Source organism: Macrotis lagotis, chromosome X (genome assembly GCF_037893015.1).
Source record: "Macrotis lagotis isolate mMagLag1 chromosome X, bilby.v1.9.chrom.fasta, whole genome shotgun sequence".
Taxonomy (NCBI): Eukaryota; Metazoa; Chordata; class Mammalia; order Peramelemorphia; family Peramelidae; genus Macrotis; species Macrotis lagotis.
In genome coordinates, this window is record NC_133666.1 from 71,930,308 (window position 1) to 71,943,790 (window position 13,483).

At 50.0% G+C, this 13,483-nt stretch overlaps 1 protein-coding gene across 8 annotated transcripts in view; it reads left to right on the forward strand.

Moving 5' to 3' along the window:
- Positions 1–13,483, forward strand: part of AMOT (angiomotin) — a 57,423-nt gene that overhangs the window by 4,733 nt on the left and 39,207 nt on the right. For 4 of the 8 annotated variants that reach the window (XM_074207941.1, XM_074207945.1, XM_074207944.1 and 1 more), the window contains exons 1-3: positions 592–679; positions 8,844–9,013; positions 10,673–11,681. In XM_074207941.1, the coding sequence (XP_074064042.1) occupies positions 10,732–11,681 (950 nt within the window). In that variant the 5' untranslated portion in view covers positions 592–679; positions 8,844–9,013; positions 10,673–10,731. Of the gene's footprint in view, positions 1–591; positions 680–8,843; positions 9,014–10,042; positions 10,399–10,672; positions 11,682–12,903; positions 13,274–13,483 lie in introns of those variants that run through there. The other 4 variants (XM_074207943.1, XM_074207942.1, XM_074207947.1 and 1 more) reach the window with 4 other exon arrangements.

Sequence of the window (13,483 nt, forward strand, 5' to 3'; positions counted from 1 at the left end):
ATCTAGACATCCACAGTAGAGACATAGAAGGGAACCTTGGGGAAAGGCATAAGCAGCTGGGATGGGGTGTAGGGAGAGACTGAGACAGAGACACAGGAAGCAAGATAAGGACAGAGAGATACAGGTATATGGAGACACAGAAAGAAACACAAAAGACAGATACAGGAAGGGGGAAACAGAAGAAGAGAGACAGAGACACACACAGAGATGCACACAAAAAGAGAGATGGAAACACAAAGTGATAGAGACACAGAGAGAGAAGGAGGGAGAGAGAAATGGAGACAGAGAGACACAGAATCAGAGATTGAGACAGAAACACAGAGAAAGAGAAAGACCGAGATGGACAGTCCAAGGAATACAGAGAGGGAGAAAGACAGACACAGAGCGAGACAGAGTCTGAGAGACAGATTGAGGCTTGATATATGGCAGAGTGGACTGGAATTAGTCCAGGAGAGGCAGCTGCCCATTTGTCCAGCCTGTAACGAGGGGGACTTCTTCTGATCTGGGTTGGGCCCTTGGAGTTTTAGGGGCCACCAGAAAGTGCCTTCTGCTGAATGGAGCAAGCCGCTAATGCTATTGCCTTTCACCAACAGGTTCCAAAGGCCTCTGCATGTGTTGGAGCAGGTGAAGTTGGTTCTGTGGATCCTGTGTGGGCCCATTTACGGCAGTTTGTGCTTTGGTGAGTTCACTCGCTCTCTTTCCCAGCTTCAGAGGATGCTGGCATATTCACTAGGCCATCATTTCTAGTTGCCCCGCAAGGAAAGGCAAGGTTTGTGGTTTGCTCCTAAATCATTTGGCAAGGCGGCTTAGAATAGGGTGTCATGACACCCCTGTAAAGACAGCCTCAGCCTGGGTGTGCCAGGAATGCTTCGGGAGTGAGGGAGGCCCAGGAGGAGGAGGGGAAGCACAAATCACTTTCTTTAATGACCTTGAGAATAATGAGTTCTGTCTAAATGGGACTTAGCTACAGGAGGAAGACAAAGAATGAGAAAAACACTGGGAGAAGCTCTGCAGGTAGAGAGGGCCTACCATCAGGGGCCATCTCTGAGAGGGGAGATTCAGGACCTGCTTGCTGTTGGCCTTTGCTACTCATTGCTGCTTTTCAGGAATGTACTTTTTCTGAGCTTCTGGCAGAGAGCTCTAGCTTGTGATCATCAGCTTGGGAGGCTGGGGCAAAGGGCGGCGGTAGCATGGCCTGCCTTAATGGATTGGGATATACCTGAGCCACAAAGTTGCCATGATTGGGCTCCCTGGGATCGGCCAAAGGGAGAAAGAATAGGAGGAACTTCCAGTCAGTGAAAATGCTTCCCATCTTTGGACAGGTGAGCGAGTGACCTGTTACAGCTAGGCTGGACTCCTGACTTTTGTAGGCTGTGTAGCCAAGCCTTCTGGGAATTCCAAACAGACCAGCACTTACTTTTCCTAGCTTTGGCTGCATAAGAGCTCGATAGCAATGAATTTGGGGATTTCCTCTGCTGAAATGGGGAGGCCGGGCTCTGAGATTTCCGAGTCTCAAGCTCTGAAATTTGAGGCCCCTAGTTCTAAACCCTTCTTTGTTACTAGTCGCTGTATGATCTTTGGCAAGTTACCTCAGTTTCCTTTTCTAAAAATGTTCCCGGTTTCTAAGGTCTTTGACATCTCTAACTCTGTAATCTTATGATCATTAGAATAGATGAGTGTATGGAGTGCAGACCTGGAGACAGCTAGTAGCTCAATGGTTCAAGCACTGCCTTTGAAGTCAAGATCTGAATTCAAATCCTACCCTGGATACTTCTTAAAACAGTGGTCCTAGACAACTCACTCAGCCTTTCTCAGCCTCAGTTTTCTGATCTGTAAAGTGATGGTAAAGAATAGTAGCACCTACATCTGGGTCCTGATTAGAACAACTAACGGCCGTATGTGTTCAAATTCACATTATTCAGTTATAATTTTTATAAAATATAGCATTTGATTGTAACCAAATAAAAAGGGCAGTGGAAATTCAAATGACCTCTTCAGGATTAGGAGGAGGGTCGGGAAAGACAAATTACGAAATGTTTCTAAATGGGAGCTATTATTAATCAAAGATCTGGAAATCCATTACTTTGACATAACTGGCTTTGAAATGGTAGGTTGCATGAGGCCATCAAGTCTATGAAGTATTAATGTGGGACCCAGGCAGGGTTTGAGAGTCCATTCCCAGAGTGACTTTGACTTGCTCTGTGACCAGGCTGACTGAAGCTCTCTGGGTCCTGGTTTATCTTTTTATGAGACTTCCAATTCTCTGGGCTTCTTTTGGAAGAAAGGGGTTGACTTGATGACTTCAAAGCCCCCATCCACCTATGAATCTATAATTTTTGATATATATCAGATTAATGATCATTTAAAAAATATAGGATTGCAAATTCAGAGCCAAACCTCAAAGGATTTTGAACCCCACCCTCCCATTTTTCAGAGGAAGAAAATGAGGCTGGAAGAAGAAAGTGACTTACCTACAATCACACAGGTAGCTGGGATTCTAACTCGGGCCCCTTGTACAAAGATAGCACTTGGTGCCAACCAGCCTCACTAGCCTCTGACCCATTGCTCTTTTTAATGTACTTGGCTTTTTTTTCTGATCTTCCACTCCCTTCTTCTGCCCAACGTGCAGCACCCCATGGGTGTTGGTAGCTATGAGTGATTACCTTACCTTTCTCTCTTGCCTAGACCCCCCTCCCCACCTTAAGCAGGGACTTCGAGGTCTCATTCCTTTAGGTGACCATCTCAGCAAAGGTCCTTGAGAAGCATCTGCTGGTGCTGTGGTGAGGAATGGAATATGCCCAAATGGATGTTTCTAAGCTTATTAACCTTGCCCAAAAGATTAAAAAGGGTGTAAGGGGAGGGAGACTTGCCAAGGATGGTGGGAAGGAGCAAAGATTTGCCTTGTGTCACCTGTTGATGATAGCCAGGAACTGAACCAACCTAGCCACAAGTGACTTTTATCAGGGATAGAATATCTGTCTGCCAGACCCTCTAGAGCACCTACCTGGTCATGTGTGGCCAACCTGGAATCCCCTCAAAGGGATGTCCAAATAACATACAATGTCAAGGTGGAAGGGAAGGGATACTGAGTGACTCTTTGCTGTCTCCCCCTCCTCCTAGCAGCCTCTGGCCTGGCTCCTTGGCTGCTATTCTTACACAGCCCTCTACCCTCAGAGCTTGGAGTTTGATTTCTCCCCCCCCCCCCCATTAAGGACAAATGATCTGTCAGAAGCAGTTTGCTTACTCTTCCTAAGGCAGCTGAGACTGAAGCATTGGAGGGGGGATGCCCCCCCCCCAAGGCCCATTTTCCCTGCACATGGTCCTCATTATCCCAGAGGCCTGGACTGTATCAGAGAAGGAGCCGAGAAACCCCAGGCCTTGGGAGGAGGGGGGAGAACATGCTTGGCATATTTGTGGGGAGGGGGTTGCTGACATCACAGAATGTAGCTGGTTGAGTGTTAACAGGGGCAGTGGTGAGAAATCTGATGTTCTGAGCATCTTATGATCGTTTTCCTACTTCTTTGCTTTCTTTAAAAAAAAAGACAAGAGGTCATAAAAATGTTGGCCAGGTTGGACACACTTTAATGAAGTTGTTTGGGGAGAGTCAAGTCTAAGACTAGCCCTGAGAAAGTTCTGATGTGTTCTCCTATCCCCCCCCTCTAATCCACTCCACTTCACTCATCAGGACTATTTTTCAGAGTAGAAATTTGTACCACATTTGTGAGATTTCTTCTCCCCAAAGACCATTCATGATCTAAACCCCAGATTTGGGATCCAGTATTGTGCTATTGGTAGCAGAGATGAGCTATTGAACATGACTATTTAGGAGAAATCTGATTTCCCTGTGAAACATTGGGCCTCTCTCCTCTGGCTTCCTTGTCCTCCCCTCCCTGGCTCTTTACTGATGCCTGGTGGCCACAGTAGATAGTGATCCAGGCTTGTGGTTTGGCTAGCCAGAAGGTATCCAGTCAGTCAGATGGCATTTGAGGTTGATTTTATAAAAGATATGTTTTTGACCAAAGTCATGTCATTGGGTCCTGGCAGTCCAGTGGGAAGGGCCTTTGGTTATCTACTCCCAAATCTGTGTTTAAAGGTAGTTGAGTTGATGCTCAAGGACCTCCAGACCTTTTGGTCATCAGAGGCAGTGGTTTCTCTGAGTTAGTCATTCTGTAGGGGAATCAGGGAAGTTATCCCTCCTGGTAAGGGAGGGATGGGTGACCACTGGAGAAGAGACTGGGTAGGGTCCCCTTGTTCTCCAGGCTAGTGTGGAAGCAACTGAACCTAAGAGTGAGATGGGTTGGGTTCTGGCCAAAGCTTTGTCCCCTTCTCGTTGGATAAGACTGGGCAAGCTTCAAGGGTTTCTTCCATCTCTGTGGTGCATTTGAGCTTCGTTTGGGCCTGAGGTTTGTGGCCAGCTACCTAGGATGACAACCTTTGTTCTCCAGATTCTTTCAGTGCTTCCTGGGATCAGGTGAACATTGGGAGTCACTGGGAGAGGAGACGTTAGCTGGAAGATTTCCCTGTGCTTTAGCTGATTTCCGCCCAAGTCTCTAGGCAGGCCAAGTAGCAGCAGGAGGGAAAAGAAGGGAAAGGAAGGGAAGGGAAGGGGTAGGGTGGGGTGGGAGGAGCCAATTTCCCTTTCCCTAGCCTCTTCTCTCTCCTTTCTCTTCTGCTCTGCACTCATCTCCTTGGGGAGTGACTCAGGTCCTTTGGTATGAATGTCTGGAACGTTGGCTGCCAGCCCTGCACCTGCTCCATGGCACACCTGTGCTCACCCAGCACCTGAGCCAAGGCTTTAGTGTGGCAGAGCAGGCTCCCCAGTGTGTGCCCAACTATCTTTCTCCACCATCCTGGCCCTCAGTTGGCGTTGTGTTGTCGTTCTGTGCTCTTCTTGAGAACCCTTGGGGAGGTGACAAAACTTGGTCTGTTTAGGAAAGACTGCTGGCCCAGAGCCAGGAGCCCCTGCAGTCCTGGGTCACCATACAGACTCTGGTTGATAGGAAGAAAACCCTCTCAGAGGGTCTCTAGGTCCAAAGGGGAAGGGACTTGGCTCACAGTCACTCACGAAGTAGCCTGGGGGCTTGAACCCAGAATTTCCAAATGTGGCACTTCAGCTATTAAATGAGATGGGTTATTGTATCTGGGCCTGGCCTAGCCATGAGTAGCCCCTGGAACCTTGGACTTCTGCCTGCTCCCCCAAACTCCCCCTCCCCCAGCCTCCCATAGCCCCTGTCCTTGGTGTGGGAAACATCTTTGGCCTAGTGCCTTTGTCCCACACCCCTTGTACCAGATCACTCTGATCTGGTTGGCTCAGATCTATAAATTCTCTTCTAAGTTGAAGCAAGGACTAGAATGAAAACTGAAGACAGATTCCGCTTAGTCCTTTGGCATGGTCTTGTGCCCCTAGTTGTGGCTCTGCACACTGTTCTGGGTGCTCATGCTCAGCAGGTGCTTTGGGAACCCAAAGGTGGTGGCTTCTTTCCAGTGCTGTTCTTCCTTGATTGCCATTGCAGCCAGAATCCCTGAGCCCCTGGGTCCATAGGGGACAGGGTCTTCAAGCTGCCCAGCAGAGCCTTCCCAAAGCAGTACTGAAACCCATTTGATTTGCCTCAGTTAGGAACCTGTTCTCACCCACCTACTGCTTTTCCTAATTAACGCCTTGGCTGCCTAGCGATTTGGGACAAGTACCTGCAAGCTGGCTTCACCAGGGAGCCTGAATTCCATTTGTGCCCTCTCAAAAGCCCCAGGGATGCCACCTGGCTCCCCTGGGACTTGGTTTTTTCCCCAAGAAGCAGAAAAGCCTGCTAGGTGTCAGCCCTAGCTGGAAGTAGAGGGGGGCAGGGTAAGGGGGGGATGGCTTCTTTGAAAGGTGGACTGGGTGCAGAAGATAGAGTACTGACTTAGTCCTGTCCATGTTCACAGAGGTTTCTTCTTTTCCTGAGAGCTGGCCAAGAGATCATTTACTGTCTTGACTGAGATAAGGGTTGGAACAAGATGACCTGAAAGAGCAGGGGAAGGGAACCTTTCTGAGGTGGTCTGATGACTCTGGCCTTCCCTGTTGGAAGATTTAGAGCCAGAAAAGATTATTTAGTTCTATTTAGTTCTATGAATTCATTTTAAAGACGAGGAAACTGAGACCCCAAGATGGGAAGTGGTTTGTAGCAGAGCTGAGATGTGAACCCAAGTCCTTAGATTCCCATCAAATGCTTTCTGGCACACCATGCTTCTCCTCTTTGAGCCTTAGTTTCCTCTTCTGTAACGAGAGAGAGAGAGAGAGAGAGAGAGAGAGAGAGAGAGAGAGAGATAAAGAAACTAGGTCTGGCTTTAAATCCCAGAATTGTTACTGAACCCTGGAGGAAGATAGGGGAAATTAAGACCCCTCATTTTATGGAGTAGGAAACTGAAGCCCAAGGAGATGAATTTTTTTGACTTGTTCAGGGATATTGTCTGTGGGACAGCTCATGTCAGAGTGTGCCCAAGGCCTGAAGAAAGGATAGAATAAACACATTGATGCCATCTTGCCGCACGGGTGTGGGTGTGGAGATAGGGGTGCAGTTTTTGCCTGAATTCATGTCCTTGATGCATAGCCTCCTGCAATTTAGCTGGGAGTCCATCTAGATGAGCTAAGCTCACGAGGATTTCACAGGTAGATGAGTTCTCTCAGCCATCCCAGTCAGCTGTTGGGGAGAGACTGTCTGGCCAGGGCATGTTCTGAGGGTGGGAATGTGACTTCTGCTCATGACCATTTTGGCAGGTGGCAGTTCTGGAAGTTGGCCTCTGCCAGGTATGCTGGAAGAGGTCGGACCTTGGTTACCATTTAGCTTGGCCTGGCTGTCTTGTTGTTCTTGCTATTTGGAGAGGGAGAACCCTGGATATCCTTCCAACCCAGGTCTTAGCCCCGGTAGTACCATGCCCGAAGCTGTTTGAAGGTTGCAGAGCTCATTCTATTTTAGTTTCTAAATATGGCCGAACTCCTTTTCCTTTTCTTTCTCTGAAAAGCAAAATAAACAATGTTCCCACCACCACTGCCACCGCCACTGCTACAGTCTATTCCTCTTGACATAGAGCTGACCCATGAGCCTTTGAGCAAATCTGTAAACTAGGAAGGGATACAGAAAGCTTTTCCTCAAACTGATTTCTTTTCCTTTGTTAAATAGCAGTTTAAAAAAGTGGGGGACTGGAGGGGGGCAGGAAGAATTTGCCATGTCCTCCTGACCGAGCTGCTCGAGCTTGGAAAGCATTTGGTAACCATTGCTTACTGAAGACCCAGAAAGGGTTGTTGCTCTGAAGAGATGAGCACCAACCTGAGCAAGGATTTGGCTTGGACACTGCCTCCTCAGCCTGGTCCAGCCCTCTTCTGAGCATACAGTGCCCTTGTATCACTGAGGCTGACCCCTAGGACAGAATTGGACAGTGGTCATCTTCCCTTTGGGGTTCTCCTCAATACAGAATGAAACCTAATTCAAAGCCATCCCCAAGCTGGGAACAATGATGCCCTCGAGTTTGGACTCTGCAGTGGGCCACCATTTTGCCAAAGGCTGTGGTCACACCCAGGGCCAGGCTGAGATGGAGAGACACCTCTGCATGGTTGCCAAGTTCTCGTGAATCTTTTCTTCTTTTTTGCTTGTTGGCAGCGCAGCCAGGAAACTTCCTTTAGTCACTGGGCTTTGTGATTTGGTGTGCTGGTTTTAGGCATGGTGCTGTTTGGGTTATGCCTTTAGAATGTGGGCTGCTTGGCATGGCCCCCGTACTCCTTGGCCCTTGGTTTCCACTTCTAGTTTTTTTTCTGGGAGTGATGTGAGTCACCCACTAAAACTGGGGCTGTGGGAATTGTTGGTCATGTGCATCTCACCAAATATACATATACATACATGCATCTATACATATGCTCACACACACACACACATACATATATCCACAGACACCAAGAGCTTCAGCACTCTTACCGCTGGGCAGAGAGGGCTTTGGAAGGGGACCAGAGTCAGGTTAAATTGAGAAAAAAGAAAGACTTGGGCTTCAGGATGTGGCCCAGCCAGGGGAGAGTCTGGCAGCCTGCCTTGGAATAGGACTGGGGGGGAGGGGGGGAGGACCTGCAATGGTTAAGTCAAACCCCTCCTCCTAGTCCTACAGGGGAGCATGGCCTTTATGTTTTAGACTGCTCTCATCTACTCCAGCTTCTCACATTGGATCCAGGAAAAGTTAAACCCTGCATTAGCTGAGTACCCTTGGGTTAACACCTTGCCTCCCCTCCCTGTGTCTCAGTTTCCTCATCTGCCAGATGATAGAGAATAAGCCTTGAACTGTTGATTTCCCCATGCTGCCAATATCCAGGGAGAGAACCCTACCACCACCATAAATGTAAGGTGGTAACATTGGGCCATCTCAATGAATTGAAGAGGAAGAAGGCTGCCCACTATCAACTCTGTTAATGGGAGACCTTAATGAGCTGTTTTCTGGCTGCCCTGATTGTATCCCCAGGCATCATTGGAGAGGTCCATGCCAGAGATTGAGGCAAGCACTGCCTCTCTCTGCCCCAGGCCTTCCTGTGGGGGCTCCATACACTAGTGCCAGTGATACCTGCAGATACCACCTGTCCCTGCTCACTTCTTAGAGGCTCAGGCAGAAGAAGCAGGCTCCTTCAGTCACACAGCTTGGAACAGGGCTGTTGGACCCGGGGTTTCTTTCTACTCTATTGAAGGCAATCCATGACTCATTAAAAGTCTGGAGTGTAGGAAGAAGCTGGAGTTAGACTCCCAAAGAACTGTTTTGGGTGAGTGTGGTCCAGCTGCTGGTAGTCAAAGAGAATGGGTTCTTTTTTCCCTCCTCCCTTCTGACCATTTCAGAGTGGCCAGTGGTCGGACACCTGGCAGAATCAGATTGGCCTCAGTCAGCCACAGAGGGCCTTGGGGCCAGAGAGTCACAGACCAAGAGGCAAACAGAGCAGGCCAGTGGGTCCTGTTGGAGCAAGAAGCCTCTTCCTTCTCCAAGGTTTCCCAAAGGAGAGCAGAAATAGGTAAGAACAACTTCCATTTGCTTTGTGGAGGGGCGGGGGAGGGGGGTGGTAGCAGAGAAGGAGAAGATACGGCTAAGTGTCCAGAGTCTCTAGCTTTCTTGGTTTGACCCATGGATCTTTGCTGCTAGTTAGGTTTTTTTTTGGGGGGGGGGGTAGAAACAAGTACTTCCAGCTCTCTTGCATTTACTTGGAGGGGTCAGTCTGCACTTGGGACTTTGGAAAAGCCCAAACTGGTCATTAGCACCCAGGGGATGGTGTGGGCTTGCAGCAAAGTGGAGGGGGTTGAAGCAAGTTCAGCTACCTGGAAGCAGGAGACCAGGAGGAAAAACAGCAAGGTTCCCACTTAAGGGACCCATAGGTTCAAGGGAGTACAGGACCAGTGCCATGTGGGGGGGGGGTTCTAGCCAACCTTCAACCTTTGTCCCTGCCTTGGGGCCCCCCGTTCTGTCTACACTGCCATACAAAGTGGAGGAGCTTGTGTTTGAAGAGCTGGGGGGCAGTGAAAGGCAATGGTCAGAGATAAGAGCTGGGGGCCCAAGTACCTGGGTCCCCATCCAGGAACCTAACTCCTGCTGCCTTGATCTTTGACCCTTGTCCACAGGAATGAGAAAGGTCTTAGACTATCTAAGGAGAATTGGTAAGGAGCAGTAAGCCCCACTGGACCAGGCATGGCTCTCTTGGTGGGGGGGAGGGGGGAATCATCTTAGGGGGAAGGGGGAAGGGTTGAGCCCTAGCATTCCATCACTGCCGTACCAAGGCTGCCTATCCTGAAGCTGTTGCCTTTGCTTCTTACCACACTGCTCATGAAAGACTTCTGGCCAGCTCTCAAACTAACTTTGTATAGCAAATCTACCTTATACGTATGGGAGAAGCTATCTGGAGATAATACATTGCAGAGTTTATTTAAAAACAACACCCCCCTCCAGAAAAAAAAATACAACAACATTGTGTTCCCAGAGTATCCTTGAAAAAGTTGTTTATCAAGGGCTTTATCTTATTTGGGAAGCCAAGCTTCCCCTCCCCTTTCTTCTGTGTTCTCCTCCCCCTCCCTTCTCTTTTTCTCTCCTTTCTCCTCTCACTCCCCTCCTTTCCCCTTTTCTCCCTCTTCCCCTCCTTGTTCCCTTCCCTTCTCTTCCCTCTTCTCTCTTCCCCTCCTTTTCCCTGCTCTCTCCTCTCCCCTTTCTCCTCTTTCCCCTCTCCCCCTTCTCCTTTTTCCCCTCTCCTCCCCTCTCCATTCTACCCTCCCCCCCCTTTCCCTTCCCTTCCCCTCTCTTTTTCTCTCCTCTTCCCCCTTTTCATCTGTCTGGGTTTTTTTAGCTTTGCTCTACTAGGTCCCCTGGGTGAATTGCTTTGTGAAGCCTTATTCTCAGCCCCTCATTCCCAAGGTCAGATTGGCATTGGCATCACCCTCTATTAAGAGGCAGAATCCCTGGGGGGCCCAGGCTCACCCAGCCAGGGACTGGCCAAGGACAGAATTTTAACTGCCTCCCAGCCTAGCACTTAGTCACCTCCCCTCCCCCACCCTTGTTCCAGCTCCTTCCCCTTCTCTCCTAGCTGAGCAGTAAAGTGGCTGGGTGGGGGTCAGCCTGAAGTCCCCCCCAGTCCCCCCCAGTTCAACCTTTCCCTGTTGCCCTTCCCCTCCCCTCTTCCCTGCTGCAGGTCAAGGGCAGCCCAAGCAGCCGCTTTCACTCTCCACCCACAAGGCCCCAGCTTTGGAGATGAGGAATTCCGAAGACCCACCAGCCACCCCAACTGTGCTCCAGCGACTGCTTCAGGAGCAGCTGCGCTATGGGAACCCCAATGAGAACCGCAATCTCCTGGCCTTGCACCAACAAGCCACAGGGAATGTCCCACCTTTCCCTGGTGGTGGGGGTGGGAGCCCTGGATCTCAGGGGGAGGGGCTGAACCCCCAGGATCACCAGCACTCCCATCAGCACCAGCACCCACACCAGCACCCTCATGTGCACCAGCATCCCCATGTGCACCCACATTCACATCCACAGCAACTCGGGGCCCATGCTGCCCGCCAAGAGCCCCAGGGCCAGGAGATTCAGGTGGACAACAACGTCATGGAGAAGCAGCTGCCCTCCCGCAGACAAAACAGCGAAGATCTGCCCACCTATGAAGAAGCCAAGGTTCAGTCACAGTACTTCCGAGGCCAACAGCATGCCAGCGTCGGGGCTGCTTTCTATGTCACCGGGGTCACTAATCAGAAGATGAGAACAGAGGGCAGGCCAGCAGTACAGCGGCTTAACCCTGGCAAAGTCCACCAGGATGAAGGACTCCGAGATCTCAAGCAAGGTCATGTCCGGTCCCTGAGTGAGCGCTTGATGCAACTGTCTCTGGCTACCAGTGGGGTCAAGGCTCATGCCCCTGTGACCAGTTCTCCTCACTCTCCACCCCCTCCTGGTGATCTCTATAAAAACCCTACTAGTTCCAGTGACTATTACAAAAACCCAGGACCAGCACCAGCTCAACCCAGCCTGAAGGTCATGGAGCATCGGGGCCCTCCTCCTGACTATCCCTTCAAGGGCATGTCCAACCCATCTTTGGTCTGCAAAGCCCAGGAAGGTGGGCACTTCTTCAGTGAACATCGTCTGAGCCAGCCTGGGAGAATGGAGGGGCCCATGATGAGGTACCAGCACCCCCCTGAGTATGGAGCAAGCAGGTGAGCAGTGTCTCTGCCCTGCACAATTCTGCCTGTCCATACTATCTCCTCTTATAGCTTGGGGCACTTTAACAGATGGGATGGGGAAGAAGCTCAGTAGGGGTGGGGGTGTGGCTCAGTAAAGAGGCTATTTTCTTGTCCTCCCACCCACTATTTATAATTCCAAGTCACTCCTGAACTCCAGTGTTGAACTTTGGATCAGGATTTCAGCATTTTCTTAGTCATAGGCCCCTAGTGAGGGGTACTAGAGTTCAAGGAATCTTCTCTTCCATCTTGTAGAAAGTTGAGGGTGCACTAATGGTCCTTCCTCCTGCTCCCCCCCCCACCCCCCACCCCCCGCTGCCGTTTAGCTGTCTCTCTGTCTCTATCAGTAGTACCTCTGCCTTTGGCTAAGGAAGGTAACTGAAAATAGCAAGCAGAGAGAGCGTGCTGGCTTCATAGAGGTATTCCAGGCCTCACCGAGCTCCATTGAGACAAGAGAGGCCGACCAACCTTGGAGTTAGGCAGACCTGGTGCAAGTGTTGCTAATGACACACATTGGCTTTCCTTGTTTCCACTCCCTGCCATGCGAGAAAACACAGTGTTAGGTTTGAAGGCTCAGGACCTAAACAACCTCAAACTATTGGAGTATCACTTTTGGTAGTGCAAGTAGCAAGAGCACTGGAGTCATGCAGGGAACCTGGACTCTATTCCTGTTTATTCTCTCCATGACCTTACCCTCTCTGAAGCTGAGGTTCTGTTCTAAAGTCAAGGCAATGACCCTTATAGACCAAATCTCACGACACTGAACTCTCATACTTGTCCCATGTTTCTCCTCTTACTGTATCGAGACAGAGCCTTTTGTCCTGAAGTCCTCGAGTTGCCTCTGGAGAAGAGGCCCCTTTAGGATGAAGCAACCCTCGGACTTCTTTAACTCCCATCTAGTCTCTTCAGCAGTATTTTCAAAAGTCAAGTTTCTCTTGAGCCACTGTCTTGAGAAGGTGCTTGGGACAGAGAATGTATCACTGAATGGTACCAGTCTGGGTTAAATGAGGAGACTGACTCCTGGTCATCCCTGTTGTGCCTGATGAAACAGGAGAAGGCAGGAGCTTGTGACTGGGCTAGCCCCATCAATGAGCAGACTGGCATCTGTGCAGCTCAGGGGATGCTGGAGTGGGAGTAGGGGGTCAAGGAGTTTTCTGCTGTTGGTTTAGGAGAGGAGAATTTTGGTATCTTGGGCCAGGGCTGGGGTGGGGGTGGGGCCAATTCTCAAGCCAGCAACTAAGGAGCCCACCCGCCTGCTCAGGAAAGCTATTTTCAGAACTCATTCACCAGTATTGTTTGTGATCTGAAGGGACTCCGGGAGCATTTCAAGTTTGAATCTGGCTGGGGGAAAAGCCCTTTGATCTGCCTAAATAAATAATAAAGAGCCCAGAGAGGGAAATTCCCCCCCCCCTCCATTACTGATTAAGCCACAAGGGAAATTGAACTGCAGAAATTCCTGGGGAATAACTTTTCATTGTCTCTTCCCCCCTCAGCTATCTGCTGATCTCTCCATCCCGGAAAATGCCAATCCGGGAAAATCGGCCTCTTAGCAAGATTTCTTTCCGCGGGTATGACTCGTGTGGCCTTGTATGCTAGGGGCTGGAGGGGGGTCCCCATGAGAAATTGGCCCCTTCGGGGAGGGGGCCAGAATGGGGTGGCTTTGCGCTGAGTGGACTTGGACTGTGAATTTGCAGGGCGTGGTGGGGAAATGAGTTGGACTGCCTCGTGGGTACCTCAGTTTCCTGTGGCCCAGTTAGCTTTACAAGGAAGCCCAACAA